At 43.5% G+C, this 15,581-nt stretch overlaps 1 protein-coding gene across 3 annotated transcripts in view; it reads right to left on the bottom strand.

The window, feature by feature from the left end:
• Positions 1–7,307: 7,307 nt before the first annotated feature.
• The window catches only part of trio (trio Rho guanine nucleotide exchange factor), a 254,652-nt gene continuing 246,378 nt past the window's right edge, over positions 7,308–15,581 (bottom strand). For 2 of the 3 annotated variants that reach the window (XM_065431400.1, XM_065431401.1), the window contains exons 46-50: positions 15,421–15,555; positions 15,143–15,328; positions 13,572–13,755; positions 11,944–11,989; positions 7,308–8,574 (exon numbers count right to left, since the gene is read on the bottom strand). In XM_065431400.1, the coding sequence (XP_065287472.1) occupies positions 8,163–8,574; positions 11,944–11,989; positions 13,572–13,755; positions 15,143–15,328; positions 15,421–15,555 (963 nt within the window). In that variant the 3' untranslated portion in view covers positions 7,308–8,162. Of the gene's footprint in view, positions 8,575–10,081; positions 10,161–11,943; positions 11,990–13,571; positions 13,756–15,142; positions 15,329–15,420; positions 15,556–15,581 lie in introns of all 3 variants that reach the window. The other variant, XM_065431403.1, reaches the window with a different exon arrangement.

The following is a 15,581-nucleotide window of genomic DNA, read 5'->3' as shown; positions in this document are numbered from 1 at the left end:
GCTCCTTGGATATATGACTCAGCCTAGGCACTACGGAGGAGGTTTCTTAGCGCACGCTGTATTCGTTTGTCCCCTAGACATGCCAGCATTGCGGAGTGCGGTCGAGTTTACGCTCCGCCGCTGGCTGCCCGCGCGGTGAGGCAGTGGGCGCGGACGCCGCTTGGTGATCGCTGTGTCTGAAGGGGCAATGTTCTGACTGGTATTGTATGAGTCGCGGGTCGCTTTTTTCGTCGCGACGATAGATTAGATTTTTTACAAGCACTGCTCCAGGAGGGAACATGTAAACGGTAAACGGAGGCTTCAGGAGAGCACCTGAGGTTATATTAAAGCAGGCGGCGCAGGATCTCCGGGGCCCCAAGCAGTGGGGGGGGGGGGGGGGGATCAAAGCTGGAAGCAGGGCGGCCCACGGGTTGGGGCCGCAGAGGCCGAAGCGTGCCCGCGGGGGTTCGCATAAAAAATTAGCTGTCCGCGATAGCGGACAGCCGATCTTATACTCCCCTGGCACGCGCAGGCCTCTGCGAGCCCCAACCCACGGACCAGTCCGGGTTCTAGCTTTGATGTCCCCGTTGCCGCTTTGGTGTCTTGGAGGCGCCGCCAATAATGCGAAATAATGACACGTTGTTTTCATTAGTAAAAACATGATTGAATAAATATAGTTGCGTCTAGCGGCCAACTTGCGATGCTAAGTTCTGCACTACCGCACCCCGCTACTTATGCCGGCACGCCTAGGGACAAGCGCATACAATGCTCGTCAAGAAACTCCTCCGTGGTGCCTAGGAAGAGTCGTATATTCAAGGAGCAAAAGTCCCCACATTTCCTATCTCGCACCCGCTCTTACTCGCGCATGCGCGCGAGTAAGAGCGGGAGCGTCTCCGCAAGTGCCACGCCCCGCTGTGCCTACTAGCAATTGGAAATACGCGCCCGGACCGCTGTATCTTGAAAGCCATCTGCGACGGGGACAGAGCCTGCCGTGCGCTGTTTTCGCTGCTTACTTCGCTTTGATGCGAGGTCAATTCGCTCGCTGCTGCTGCCATGCTTTCTCACTCCAGCGTTTGTCATCGAGTTTCTGCGGTCATCGAGTGTCATGTGCTCATGTTTGATTGCGCGCGCAACACTATGCGTGTTAATTTAGCTAGTATGCCTATGTTTACAAGTTTATACGGCCGATAAACTACTATCCTTACTTCGTATAGCTGTCCACTAATTTGCTATCGCAATCGATGCTTCGCCTTTCGGACGAAACTGTGTTATCTTGCTAACCACAGCACCGAATTTGATGAGGTTTGTTTTCCTTTAAAAGGCTGAAATTAGCCACTGCTGGCAGCAAAATTGATTTAGACGTTGATTTTTTATAAACATTGTTATAAATCGAAAATTTTCAGAAAACAATACTATCAAGTTTACAACTCTAACTCGGCAATGAAATATGATACCGCAATTCTGTAAATTACACCGAATAATACATCTTAAGTGGACAAAATTGATGTACCATACATGGCTCCTAAATACACTATTACGAGTACGACTTTTGCAAAACCCTTGTAAACGTAGTAAAAAATTCGTTAGATAAAATAATATATAAAATTTCTTCGCTTTGGATGTTCTAAACGATGCTCTTTACATAACTGCGATATCTGTCCTTGATGCAGAGTTGCGGATTTGTAAACTTCGTACTGCTATATCTTATTTTTCAAACTAAGATTTCGCTTCCAACAGTCAGTAAAATGTATATTTCTTTCTCTAACGCAACGAATTTCATTAAAATCGGTCCAAGGGTTATCTCAGGAAAAAGTATGAGAAAATTTTTTTTTCGTTTTGTATTTATCTGAATAGGCAGCATAGGAGTATGGCCCGAGCTATAGCTTGCCCTTCGCAAGCACACTGGACTTTGTGAAAAAATCGGCACTTCGAAAATTTAACACTAAAGATTAAGCTAGGTAGGCAGGTTACAGAGACGAGCTCTTCCAGCCAACCTCTCCGCCTTTTTGGTCGCGAGAGAATTGAACATCACGACCCAACTCCCTCCGTCGCGGAGTCGCTTTTTCTTTTCCCCCTCTCATTCTCTAACCATTGCCATTTCCACTGTACTTTCCTCTCACCCCTTACACGCTCTCTCATCATTGTATATTCATTTGTTCATTTTTCCTGTTCTCGGTCGCAGGCGGTAAGGCGCAAGAGTTCTTACCTCTCTGATTTGCCTACCGATACACCACCGAGCGCAGACACGCCCCTCGTGCGAATAAATTACAAGCACCTTACCAGTTTGCCCTTGGTCAACGGTGCAGCGAAACGCATAGCGCTCATCCAAGCTGCTTTCTCCACAACGTGAGGACTCGTGAGGAGAAACCTGCTTCTGCGCTTCCATTCACTTCACGCAAACACGAATTTAGGGGTATGCATAGAACGAACGCTTTCGATTCTGAGACCGGCATTCAGCCCCTTGCACCATCATAACACTGGGTGCCTGCATGCTGTAAATGTATCTAATGATACCTCACGGCGTAGTTAGTGCGCATGCCGTATGCTGCAATACATGATTGGAAATTTAGAACGCATCTAAGTAGCGCGGATTGACAAATTACACAGTGCACTGCTCGTATATAGCACCGGAGTGTTTCAATCAATTGAAAGCCATCTCTACGAGAAGAGATATAATGGGCTGAAACTCTGCACAGCGCTCGGGTTAACCCCGCTTTACCCTGGCACAATGCAACTCCCTTCAGGATCATATGCAGCCCTTGGCAGAGCATCGCGATGCAATAGGTTAACGCAAAAATCGATCTCTATGACGTTCTTTAGAAAGCCATTGACATTTAAAACAATCACAAAGGCCTCTGTCTAACGTCTGCTGTGCGCCTTTCATTACTGCTGTGCCGCACCGGAGAAAACGACCGCTGTCAGCATGTTTTTCGCATCCGGTTTGAAATGGGGAGGAGATAGTCATCTAGCCTGCTTGATTTATTCAGGTTATACTTCGTCATCTAGACTTTTGCCTATCCGATCTCGATCTTAACTTTCGTATATAATAGCTATATCACTACATCGTACCATTACATGCAGCAAACACTATGGCGCGCCACACCACGCAGTCCAGAAGGGAAGAACAAATGGCGTCCTAATGCCGAACCAAGGTGTTGCAAAGCCCCAATTACTGCTAACATCTTCAGATTTAGATAGCTACGGCCGGTTGCCGTGTGCGCGCGTGTGGCTACCAAAGGGTACTCCATGGATTGGTAAACAGGCTTCAGCTAATCAGAGCTTTGGCTGCAAGAACTAGTGAGATAGAAAGCGCACTGTACGGTGTACTCGAACGGAAGCAAGACTGAAAGACATGGCGAAGCCGCAATGAAAGACTTGCACCAGCTTCCCGTGACGCATTTATTTTAGCAGCGTACACTACAGGGTCCTGAATATTTGGCTGCGAGTGTTCAAAAAAAAAAAAGTTTTGTTTACCGCTGCACTGTTCTTGCTCAAATTTGCAGAACGATCGCATTTTGGCGTCGACTTCGTTTGCTGTAACACTTGGCACAGTTAATTGCCTGGTTTCTAAGAAAAAAGTGCAAATTTGCCTGCGCTTATGGGGATGTGAGCTGCTGCCGCGACGGCGCAAGCATAAACTTGTGTCGCCACCTGTCATCTGCAGAAAGCAGCGTTTCAGGGAGGGCAGCCGCCTGTTTCAGGAGCGGGCAACACGCGGCTGCCCTCCCTGAAACGCTGCTTTCTGCAGATGACGATACAAGTCTGTGCCAGGGCCAGCTTTTCAGACGCCATTTTCCCATAGACGAAAACAGTTTCTCATTCTTGCCTTAAAAAAACAGGCAACTAATCGCGCCAAGTGTAATACTAAACGAAGTCGACGTCAAAATGCGATCGTTCTGCAAAATTTGAGCAAGAACAGTGCAGCGGTGAGCACAAGATCTTTTTTCGAACACGCGCAACCAAATTTTCAGGACCCTTATGTTGAAAGTAAAGAAGAAAAAAAAGCATACCACAACAAAACAAAAATCGAACCTGGGTAAATAGCCTTCGAAAACTGTTTTTCCTTAATTGCGCGGCAATAGGCTCACTGTTAAAAAGAGAGAATGTTGCTCAAAGTTCTATTTTTGGAATTTCACGCCGAAACCACACGGCCAGTGCGTTGGTGCGACCTCAAGGATTTCAAAGTATTTTTTTTTTGTTTTTTAGCCGCTCAGTACAAGTTCTAGGAACTTGTCAAGTTTAGTTTTAGGCTCTGTTCGGTTACAACATAGTCCACATGACAAACTAAGCAGTCAAAATCCACGACGCCATGGCGAGATGGTGCGGCAAGTTCAAGGTGGTGTCGCCACAGTCTTTCGTTGTTTCCTCTTTTATGGCTTACCAAGCTGCTTTTAACGGTAACAGTAGCTAGCTAATAGCTGTTCTCTTTACTGTTTAATTATTTTCTTTTTACAACATGCCCAGTCAGAACGTTAATTCATCCCACCTACTGCGATGGTTCAGAGGCTATGACATTCCGTTGCCGAGCACGAAATCATGGGATCTAATCCCAGCTGCGAAGCCGCGTCCCATGGTGGCGGAAAGCATAAACACCTGTCTAAAGATATTGTAAGCATGTTAAAGAACCGCGGGCCAGTGGCCTCAAACTCATGTAAAGCATTGGGCCACGATTGCATATAGGGTACATAGATCAGTGGTAGTTCACATGGGTAAATATCCCTGCGACATGTTCCAGCACCTCCCTGAGGCCAACGTCCGTAGCTCCCCACTACTGCATTGCTCGCAGTCCATGGGGCTACAGCAATGTGCTCAGCAACCGAACACCTCAGCCTCTGAGCCACTGTAGCTCAGCTACTATATCCAGCACTAGCATCTTGAGAGCAAAGTAGCACTTGCCGAGAGTTGCTATGCTCGCAATGCAATTTTCGAAGTGTGTGACAACCTTAACGTTACGTTACGGCTATTGCAACTCGGGGTGCATCAGTCCTGTCAGAGTACAAACACAAGTGCAGCAGAAATTTGCACAAATGCCAGGATGCATGTTCCTGTTCTTTCTGGTCAGTTTGAGGCAAAAGGGTGACTAGAACACCAGTGATGAGCGCCATTAATATTCAGAGACCAAGCAAGCACCTCTGCTATCCTTCATTCTGCTATCCAGCACAAAAATGCCAAGGTGCTATGTACCCACACTTCTCGTACAGCTTTTCTGTGCTCATGTCAGTAGCTTCAAAGGCTTGGTAGGAGCCAAGTGGAAAGCTGTTCGCACAAATGTTTTGTACCAGGAGCTATCAAGAGCTGCGTGCGTGAAGCTTTACCCTTGGGCAATTCTCTACATGTAACTATAAAAGCTTTGAGAAAATGACAGTCACTCCCTTCACGGCGAGTTCTGGAGTGGAGAAGGAGAAACATGAAATACGGGCTAGCTTGCTGCGCAGCAAATTACCGACACCTGTGCGAAAGCTCTTTAACCATGGGTAAAATTAAACATGCAAGTACCCCTGATGCTGCAACATACAAGAGTTACTCAAACATAACCTTGAAAATTTGCTAGCAATTAGAAGCAACAGCCAATTTTGATAAGCAAATGAGTTCAATATGAATCTGCCAACGCAGAGAAATTTTCATGAAAGGGAAAACAACCTGAAAATAGTAGTACATTGCAAACGAAACACGTTTCCTAAGAAAGAATGCTTTACAGTTAGAAAATTTGCTGGAAACCTTGACGAGCAGCGAAAAAAACACTGACAAGGAAGATAAGTACAAAGGATGGGTGCAATGTATCTGTGTACTTGTGTCGTGTTTGTCCGTGTTTTTTCGACTGCTCGTCAAGGTTTTCAGCTATGAACCAACTGGCCCAAACAAAAGTTTTATTGAAAAAGTTGTTCTGGGAAGGAATTTTTTTTGTAGTTTCTTGCCATTTTCAAGTGCATGCTAACTTTCCTTTTCAGAACAATTTTCAAAAGCTGGAAAAACGTGTGGTCTAAAGGCTCACTCACACTAGGCCGACTCTACACAGATTTCGGTTTGCCGACTGTTGACAGGATTTTTTCCTTCATGTCAGCGCCTCTGTCGCGCTGTACCGACACCGACAATCCGCCGACGGTTGGTGGAGAGCTTGGCATCGGTACAGTGCGACAGAGGCACCGACACGAAGGTAAAAAACGCTGGCGCTGAAAGTTTGCACACCGAAATCGATGTCGGGTCAGCCTAGTGTGAGTGAGCCTTAACAAATCGCTATAGATGCTAGGATCACCAAGAGATAGCTAATTGAGAAACAAAAAAAAACTTAATTGAGAGTGGAGAATACTTAAAGACTGCTGGAGTACTTGTGGGGTTAAGACAGGGAATAAACAGAATCAAAAGACAAGACTACCATTTAGGACAATAAATTTCCTTAAGGTTCAAGGTTTACATGATCCATGGATCTTAAGGAAAGATATTAAACACAGAACAAAGGTTAAGAGATGAGCTTGGTGGCTTGTCGGCCACCACCCAATTTCAAATGGGATGCTCCTAATATCCCTCCATCCATCTACGATAGGGAACTTTCATCCATCCACTGTAGCAAGATGTGTCAACTGGTGCCTAACACAACAAATGTAACAGAAAAATTGCAATGGCATCACTACTACTGAGAAAGGCACGTCATTCAAGTATCTGCAGGAGGTGGAGCTTACGGAGCAGGGATAGATACATTTAAGGAGAAAAGGTTGTCTACCGGAATCCCAGTGTTCAAATTGCTGCAACAGTTATATTGAACTTAATCGTGTCTACGTAGAAAATGACAATTTATCATTGTGAGCATATTTAAATTACAAAAGCAATATTTTATGTTTTCATTTGGATCACCTGCACTTAGCAACTCAGCTCAACAAATGCCTTGATTTATTGAAAAATAATACTGTTTTTTTTACATTTGCTTTCTGTAATGAGTTTCAACTGGCAATGTAAATGGAACAGCAAGATGAAACCAAGCTAGCGTTAAATTCTACCTTGCAGAATGCAGAAAAGACCAAATGAATTAAGAGTGCAACAGTCATCACAGATGGATGCTTCATGTACAGATGTAAGGTCTTTCCACCAAATGCCTCTGAGCATAGAAATTTCAATGCATTGGATGCGAGTTAGAAGCATCAGGAAGCACACACACACAGACAAAAACTTGCTTCTGGTTGTTGCTATTTTTGGTTCACAGTAAGGGTGACAAAGCTGCATGCAAGGCTGCTACTTACCTGCTTTTGGTACATGCCCGTCCTCCAGGAAATGTGCTTGCATGGTTAGTACAGAAGGGTCACTTGGTACTCGATGATTATGACACACAAACAACATGCAAGTGAACAAGTTTATTATAAAATCATTTAGCCATAAATACTGACTAGTACTTTATACATCCCTTGCTTCTTCCATTCTGCACGGGTCTTTGAAGTAGACTCACATAATGTACAGCTCGTATTTCACACTATACAAACAAGCCATTCTCCTGCCGGTGTAAAATATTATGCATCTCCCTTGCTTTGCCCAGTCACAGAAGTGCTGCAGCCAAGCCACCTGCTCAAAACCATTTTCGAAAGACTGGAGAGGAAAGGATCACGGCTGGCCGGGAAACACTGGCCACAGCGCTGCTTGTCAAGGTACTGTGTTTTCATGTAGTCTCATCTTCCACCATATCAATTTGGCTGAATTGCTAGTTTACAACTCATCATTCAAGCACAGGTCCTGGAGACTTGATCAGGAGAGCAAGAGAGGAAACAACTGGTGCGACAATGCAGAGCACAACAGCCAGAACGAACGAACTCCCAACTAGCATGGAGCATTTCAGGGAAGCTGAGCATTTTTCCTTGTTCTTGGAGGGACCTGCAGTCGACCAACCCAGGTGAGCACACCCTGTCACAAGGCAGCACTTGCGTTGGACAACACCGATGTGAGTCGAACAACAGCTAGGCCTAACTACAGCCTGCCAAACGTCTCGTGCCCATGATACATTGACTGTCATTTACACCTATGTACAACATTCAGACTCGGGTTAGCAATGCTGTGAGTAGCCGCACACATACAGCATCCTGCATGGGTGCCCCTGCACAGAGCATTGGTGACACAAACAACCATGCATGGTAAGTTGGGCACACTTTTCGAACACAGTTATCACCTTGCAGCTCTCTGTACATATCTACAAGCATGGCACATCAGTCCTGAGCCGCACTAGCGGCCAACGGGGCCTCGAGAGGAGCCCTTACCGTCTCGGACCAGCGACGGCCATCGGCCGTGGGCTCGAGTGTTGCTGCTGTCCGACTGGCCGAGTCTAAGCTGTGGCTGAAGCAAAGGGCAGCCTCGGGCTTGGCAGCTGCCTTAGGCCGCAGCGTGTTGCGAAAGCCTTCGAGGAAGGTGCGCTTCCCTTTGCCTGGGCTGTGTTGCGGTACTTTGCGATCCTCTGCCTCAGCGGGCCGCACCAGCTTCTTGTCACGCTGGCGCATGGACTTTGACGTGCCACTGTCCACCACTGACACACTGCCCCGGGTACACTTGTGCGCTGCTGCTGGATGTGACAATGTCTTGCGCAGTGATGGGTTCCACAGTGAGCTCAGTTCAGGGGCCGAGCTGCAAGAGGCGCACACACTATACTTCCACCCATATTGCACAAGCTTGCACAGGGCACCCAACAGATATTCTCCTACTGCTTGAATGCTAATACGTTCTAAGCTAACGTTACAGACACAACGAAATTTTGTTCACAGATCTTGTATATGTTACATTATTTCTTGTGCCTTTCACACAGCCCAGACTAGGGTGTGTGAGATGTGCACATTGCAATCAATAAACACCAACCATAACTGTAGATGATATACATGCGTCAGATGTGATCAGAACGTTTACACTTGATATAATATTCATCTTCTCAATTTGAATTAAAAATAATGTGATTAGCAATGTTTACCCTATGAACTTGGTAAGCAGTGAAATATCATGCAGCAAACTGCTACTTCTAATATTAGAATGAGCCACCTCGAGTTAAAGCATGCATGCCTCGATCTCAGAAGTGCATTGCAAAAATGCATGGCTCTTACAAGTAAGCACAAAAGCAAAGAGGCACAAAGAGACATAAAAGATAAAGCAGACAAAAAATATTATAGCTACGATTGTAAGCTGGGCACCATTTGCAGCGCCAATCAATGCAAAGGAAAAAAAAAATTTACGCGCCACACAAGTTGGGTACAAAGCAATGTGCTAGCAAAGAAAGAGCCAAGTCAAGCCTTGTTTATCAGACATACAACTACTATCTACGCATGCAATTTTAACAGCATGCACACTGGGAACAAGGAGCAATGTCAACTTCTTAAACTGCTGATGGCTTTGTTTTGGCTAATTATACACACACCTTACTAAATGATGGCCCATTACTTGCCCACTGAAGACAGCATAGTTTGTTCCTAAGCACCAGTACAAGTATAACAAGAAGCCTCCTACTGTAACAAGGATCTACAAACACCTCCTAATCCAGAAGGTAAACTCACTAAATGTGAGCTGATCCTGAGAAGAATATGGTCATGGTAACCATAATTACAGGGCCACTGTCTAATGTGAGCTTGAAATATTTTTTTATTATTGTCATTCTTCATGAAAGCTTTAGTGCTCATAATCCAAAGGAAGAATGCACAATATAATTACTGTGATAAACCCCGATTGTACTGTTCCAACGGAGTGGCACCAAGTGTGCTGTAAGTGAGCGTTTGCAAGGTTTAGTCACTTCATCTGTTACGTACAGTGAAAAGTCCAAGATATGGGATGTAGTAGGTGGTGTATGAAAGAACCATGCCAACATTTAGCAGCTTCCCTTCATATGCAATATCAAGAGGAAGATTGTCCTTGTCGACTTACATTACGCCCAACCACAGCTTCTTGAAAGATTGGTGTGTAATGCCACCTTTTTATAACAGCACAGAATTCTTAATGGCTCATTAAACAAGAGAATATGAATGCCCAACAGATTGTAAACTTTTTTTGCAGTGCTGTTCAGGCTGAGAAGGTGGTAAAGGTGCCAGATGAACAAGGCTTTACTATGAAGCTCACAGAAAGAATGTCGGGCAGAGACAACAACCTTACTTACAAAATAGAACCATGGGGTTGGCTATACAGGATTTTTGGAAGGAGATCAAGTTTTGAATGTTTTGCTTGGGGAAGGTAGCCTGGGGGAGGGGGCAAACAAAGCCAGGGTTACACATTTCCATAAGGAATGCCAGGGAAGCAGAGGAACCTTCAACAATACAGATGGCATGCAAGTTCCTTGAGCACAGAGATAACCTCACACAAGGCATCCTCATTTGGGATGAAAGCCAGGCATAGTGGGGGAAGGACTGCAGTGGGCCTTTGCTCTCCGCGACAAAATGCCAAACAAAATGCTTACAACAACAAAACTTAAAACCACTTTATAGTTCCACAAAGACTATGGGTAAGCCAGCCAGTATATCTTGCCTCGGGTAAGCAGCACAATGCTATTTCAGTGCTACACAAAATAAACTTAGAGTTCAGCAAATTGATGCACAAAAAAGGATATTCACTCAAGCTTGCACAGGCAATGCAATAAGCATAGCACAGACCTTCAAAGGCGAATGCAGAATACATCACTATTTTTTTTTTCTCACTGACAATAAGCACACAAGTGTATCAATATAAGAAGACTTACATTAAATACACAAGTCAAGTTTTTACTGAATGTGGAGCTTGACCGACAAAAATGGTGATTTGAAGTGATGAATGACAATCAATAAAGAAATGCACCATTTATTCTTAATGGCTTAACTGTTGTGTACTTTAGCACAGAAGGTGACAGAATATTGATCCTCCACCTTCATACAATAATAATAATAGCCTGCAATATCTCATAAATACGTAAGCACATCATTAGGATTGGCTGCTGGTTCTCATGAAGAGAACTCCATAACCTGGCTACTTTAAAAGGTACGAGTTGCCTCAATACTGAAGTTGATTACCTGTCTAAATAGCAGACGGACAACAAAGGCTTGTGTGCACTTGACTTCTAGTGAAATTTTTAGTGCACCAGGGCCAAGAAAAATTGGTTCTTTCTAAACTATAAAGGGGTCCTGCAACAGTTAACAAGACAGAAGTTTGTTTCATCCAATGCAGTGGCTTTCCCCCTTCTGGTCCTGTCTTGCATGTTTTAAACTGGATTGGCGAGTTTTTGGAATGTGAGCCACTGTGCTTGCTCAATTAATTTTCTCTATGACTTTTAGTTCTTTCTTTCTCCGCCACTTTGCTGGCTCTTCAATTTGCACTGATTGGTCGCAGCTACTGAAGAAATCTAGCCTATATAGTCAGTAAGCCACCCTGAAATGACCAGTGATGCTTTTGGAAGAAGCTGTACAAGCAAAGGGCTTTTACTTAAAAATGGCATTGCTGATAAACTAGGTGGTGGGTTTATTCAGCTATGCTCAATAGGCTTACATGGCCCCCTTTAACAAATTATTTACTACTAGTATTATTACCACCACTGGTAACGACATTTGGTGAAAGAGCAATAGAAATGAAAAAGCCACTCAAGTTACCACCACTTTCAATGTAGAAAGCTGACAACGTCTGCCATGTCCTGATACCACTTGCACTGTTAGTACATCAGTTTTATGTTTGATTAGGTGTTAAGACTTGTTTAAATGGCTGCTGGATATTGTAAGACTAATAAAATACAAGGTTAGCATTAGCAATACAAGAATCGCTTTAGCCAACAGCACGAATTACAATTAAAAAATTGACATGTTCATTTAATTGGCTTATTTGCATTATCCCCAGTCAAGTTCATTAACCGATGTCACTGGGACAGTGACACTGTGGGATGTTTTCACACAGTGAGATGCCTGCCTATGAAACAGGTGGTCACTCAGACCGACGCTAATACTTATAACATGAGTGCAAAGGATCATGTAGCCAAAGACAACCAAACACTTTGATACTTACATATCCTTCGTGAGCTCCTTCTGATAAGCTATAGGAGATTGTATGGCTACAAGAGAATAAAATAAAGAGAATGAAAGAATGGGAATCAAGCCAATAATAAAAAAACTCACTGTCGCAAAAATATTCACTGAACATAGCATAACTCTTTCCAATGAGCTTATTATAAACTCAAGCTCTATCACTGAAACTGGCTCAATGGTATTATAAATGCCTTTGTCTACCACCAATGTAATCTTAGGGCTCAGATGCATAAATGGCTCTCAACTGCTCATTACAAAACAATACAGCACAATGCTATCAAAGCAGTCCATCCAATGCAAAATGAACCCACTTATAAGAAATGACACTCTGAAGCCTGCAAATCAATTATGTAAAATACAGAGTTAAATGCAAGTACAAATGCTTATGTTTCTTTCTTAGGTCATGCAATACTCCTGAAAGTACTTCTAACTCTGCAGTGATCCAAGCTCGAAATGCTGTTGAAAAATATTTAGTATTTTTTGAATTGAGAACTTTTTACTCTATATGTTAGTGGCTTTTAAATACAGTGGTGTAGGACCCTTTGTGGTAAATAATGGTATAGAGTAGTATGCAATATTACCTAATAGATATGCGGCAATGTTTGACAATGGTGAGATAGAGTCAACTAAAAACTAAATATACCTGCAAGACATACATAGCCTGCTAACTGTAGACTTAAGAAGAGCTTGGCCAATAGATTAAATGGTTATTCCAGGTCTGCCATAAAAGTGCAAGTGAGAAAGCATAAACTTAATATTTGCTGCATCCACCTTTGTCACTCAACACCATACTTTTGCTAACAGTTGAAGTGCTAGGGCTATCCGAGTCTCAGCCTTCCAAATTGCTTGAGTCATTTTTGTGAACTGTGAAATCCTGATCAGAGGCCAATAAATCAGCAGAAGACAGACAGAATAAAAAGGGAAAGAAATGATGTCGCATGGCGATGTTTTAAAACTCTCATTCCTGATAAGCACAAATAGCACAACTCATTGAGTAAAACTTTTTATTTGTTGGCAGACTAGCAAACGAATGAAGGAAGAACAGCTTGGAGCCTCTAAATTACATTGATGCGGTTTTCCCGCTCTTAGGCATTTATTTTAAGGAAAACAATGGGTGGACAAAACAGTTTAGTCCTCGGCATATTAAAAGGCTAAGGCATCTAGAATTACGCGTGACCATGTGACACCGGCCCTACAATGTGACAAATTTTCACCATAGTATGTCGCTTACTTGTGAACTTAAAATCAATATTGTTGAGTAATCATCCAAGCTCATGCCCTGTTCTCTTCAGGCATGTTTCCAGGCCACGCTGGTGCATTCATGATTACGTTCTCTAGATGGATTTTTCATTGCCAATCATGTCTTACTAGAGCATTTTCACAGCATGCATACCATTGTAACTGCACGAGAAGCCTTTGTTCCTGGATAGGCAACACTGAAAATTATCCTTCTTTTCCATGTACATGTTAAAACTTAGAAACAAGAGAAGAGCTCTCTGGACAAGTTTTCAATCATTCTCAGATCCGGACTTTTCCAGCTAACTTGATCCTGACAACTGAACAAAGAATTTTTCAAGCATGGAACAAATAAGCATGTGAAAATCATACCTCGAAGAAAGTCCAGCTGGGTTTCCAGTATAGCCCGAATATTTGAGACCCATTTGTTGCGAGCTTCCATAGAAGGTGTCTGGATCACAAAATAGACGCCTTCCTGATGCGGGTCCTTGGAGCACAGCGTAAACTTGAGTGGGTCGCCATCTTCTGTATGTTCACTGAGCGACATTTTGTTTACCTGATTGCCAACAAGCAAGCAAACAAGCTTGATGTTAATGTCTTGCTTTTTTTTTTTTTGCAGAAACCACAGAGCAATTACCATGCAAGGCGAGCTACAGTTGTAAATTAAACAAGGAAACCAACATTAAACAGAGCAATTTACTGGTACCCCGAAACATTTCAACCAATTTATAGTGACCAAATTTATCTACTAATTTCTACTGTTAAAGCTGCCGAAAATAAAACTGAAGGAATGCTTATGCAGATACGTGGCACTCACGTTTGAAGGAGAGAAATAAATTTTTCTTCCTTATTTCATTGTAAGGCTACTCAATTTTCTTTTCCTTATACAGCAACATTGCCACATCTTTGCAAGAATCTGTGGATGAGCCTGTGACCTTGTATCCCCCAAGATGTAGCTAAAAATGCTCGAACTTGCTAATGGTGAACCCATCTGAATGAAGTTTATTGCGTTTAAAAGAAAGATTTTAATTCCAAGTACTCTTTTCATTTAGAACCATAATTTTTAAAAAACTGGCCAAAAGATTAATGTAAAGAGACAAATAATAAAACCCAAAGCCCCAAATTCACAACTCCAACTCAGTACTGAGAATACCAAGAAACATATCATAGCTCTGTAAACTTAGCAATGAGGATTTCCAAAGCAGCCAAAATATAGTATAACACAGATTCGTGCAAAATATTTTCTATTTATGCGGTGGATTGTGGGGCCTCTAATAACATATTGCACGTAAGCAAAGAGGTCAGTAATTGTATATCATTTGCAACACAGGGTCCATTGTGGTACTGCTTCAAAGAGCACTGGGGATGGGCCAGCACAGCAGTGACAGTGGGTAGCTGAAAAATGTGGAGCTGTGGTAACTGAATGCGGACAGAGTTTCGGGGGGGAAAAAAAAAAAGAAGGCGAACGCGACGTTGGTAATGACGTGTCCATGTGCCATTTAGAGCAGTACATGGTGAGAAGAGATGCAAAGGAGAGGGAGAAACTAGTGGCTGCTGCATTCATGATCATCAAACGCCTGTAACTGTGCTTTTATGCCATCATTTTCAAACATTCTTGCAGCTGCAGGTTTGTTGTAGACTTGTACACATCGCCATCGGTCGAAAAGTTTGCGACCTTGGGGTGGTGGTTTAGGGGCTCTCAGACATACACGCAGGACCTTCTGCATTGCAGGCAGATGCAACCACTTCCTCACTACCTGGGGCCCTTAACTGCCTTTCAAAATCTGTCTGTATTCAGTGCAAGAAGTAAAGGATGCAAAACCACAGCATCACACTTTCTTGTGTTCACTAGTTTATATGGGCAGTAGCAGATCTTACATAGTAAAAACCAGCAATCATGCACCAAGTGAACCTGATGCAAGAGCCTGCTTTTTTATACCAACCTGCAAATGATTTTTGTAGATGTATGCCTGATTCGAAAAAGGTGTCTTTGCGCCAACTGCTTCACTTAAAATGATGATCTGCTCGAAGAGGAACACCTGACGCTCCCGAAACTTGGCACCCGTTGACGGTTCACTCACTAAAAGAAGCCCCTGCAGGAGCAGCTTACCCTGGGCAGTGATCTTGCCCTAGGAGAAAAAAAAATTTCTAGGAGTTAAAAGGGCGGATTTACAAGCTTGGCAACCAGAATGCAGAAGGGTAAATGAGAAAGAGCACCTACGTCAAAACCTTGTAGCCTTCCCACATTCATCATGTCATTGGCTGCCTTTGGAACTACATGCATAATGTGCACGGCTTTCCGGAGGTCCTCGGCTTCCTTATGTAACTGTGCCCTTTCAGTGTACTTCAGTATGTCCTGGAAAGAAAAAGAAATATGGGCAA

Source organism: Dermacentor albipictus, chromosome 1 (assembly GCF_038994185.2).
Source record: "Dermacentor albipictus isolate Rhodes 1998 colony chromosome 1, USDA_Dalb.pri_finalv2, whole genome shotgun sequence".
In the NCBI taxonomy this organism is placed as follows: domain Eukaryota; kingdom Metazoa; phylum Arthropoda; class Arachnida; order Ixodida; family Ixodidae; genus Dermacentor; species Dermacentor albipictus.
This window is presented reverse-complemented; position numbering and strand designations above follow the sequence as displayed.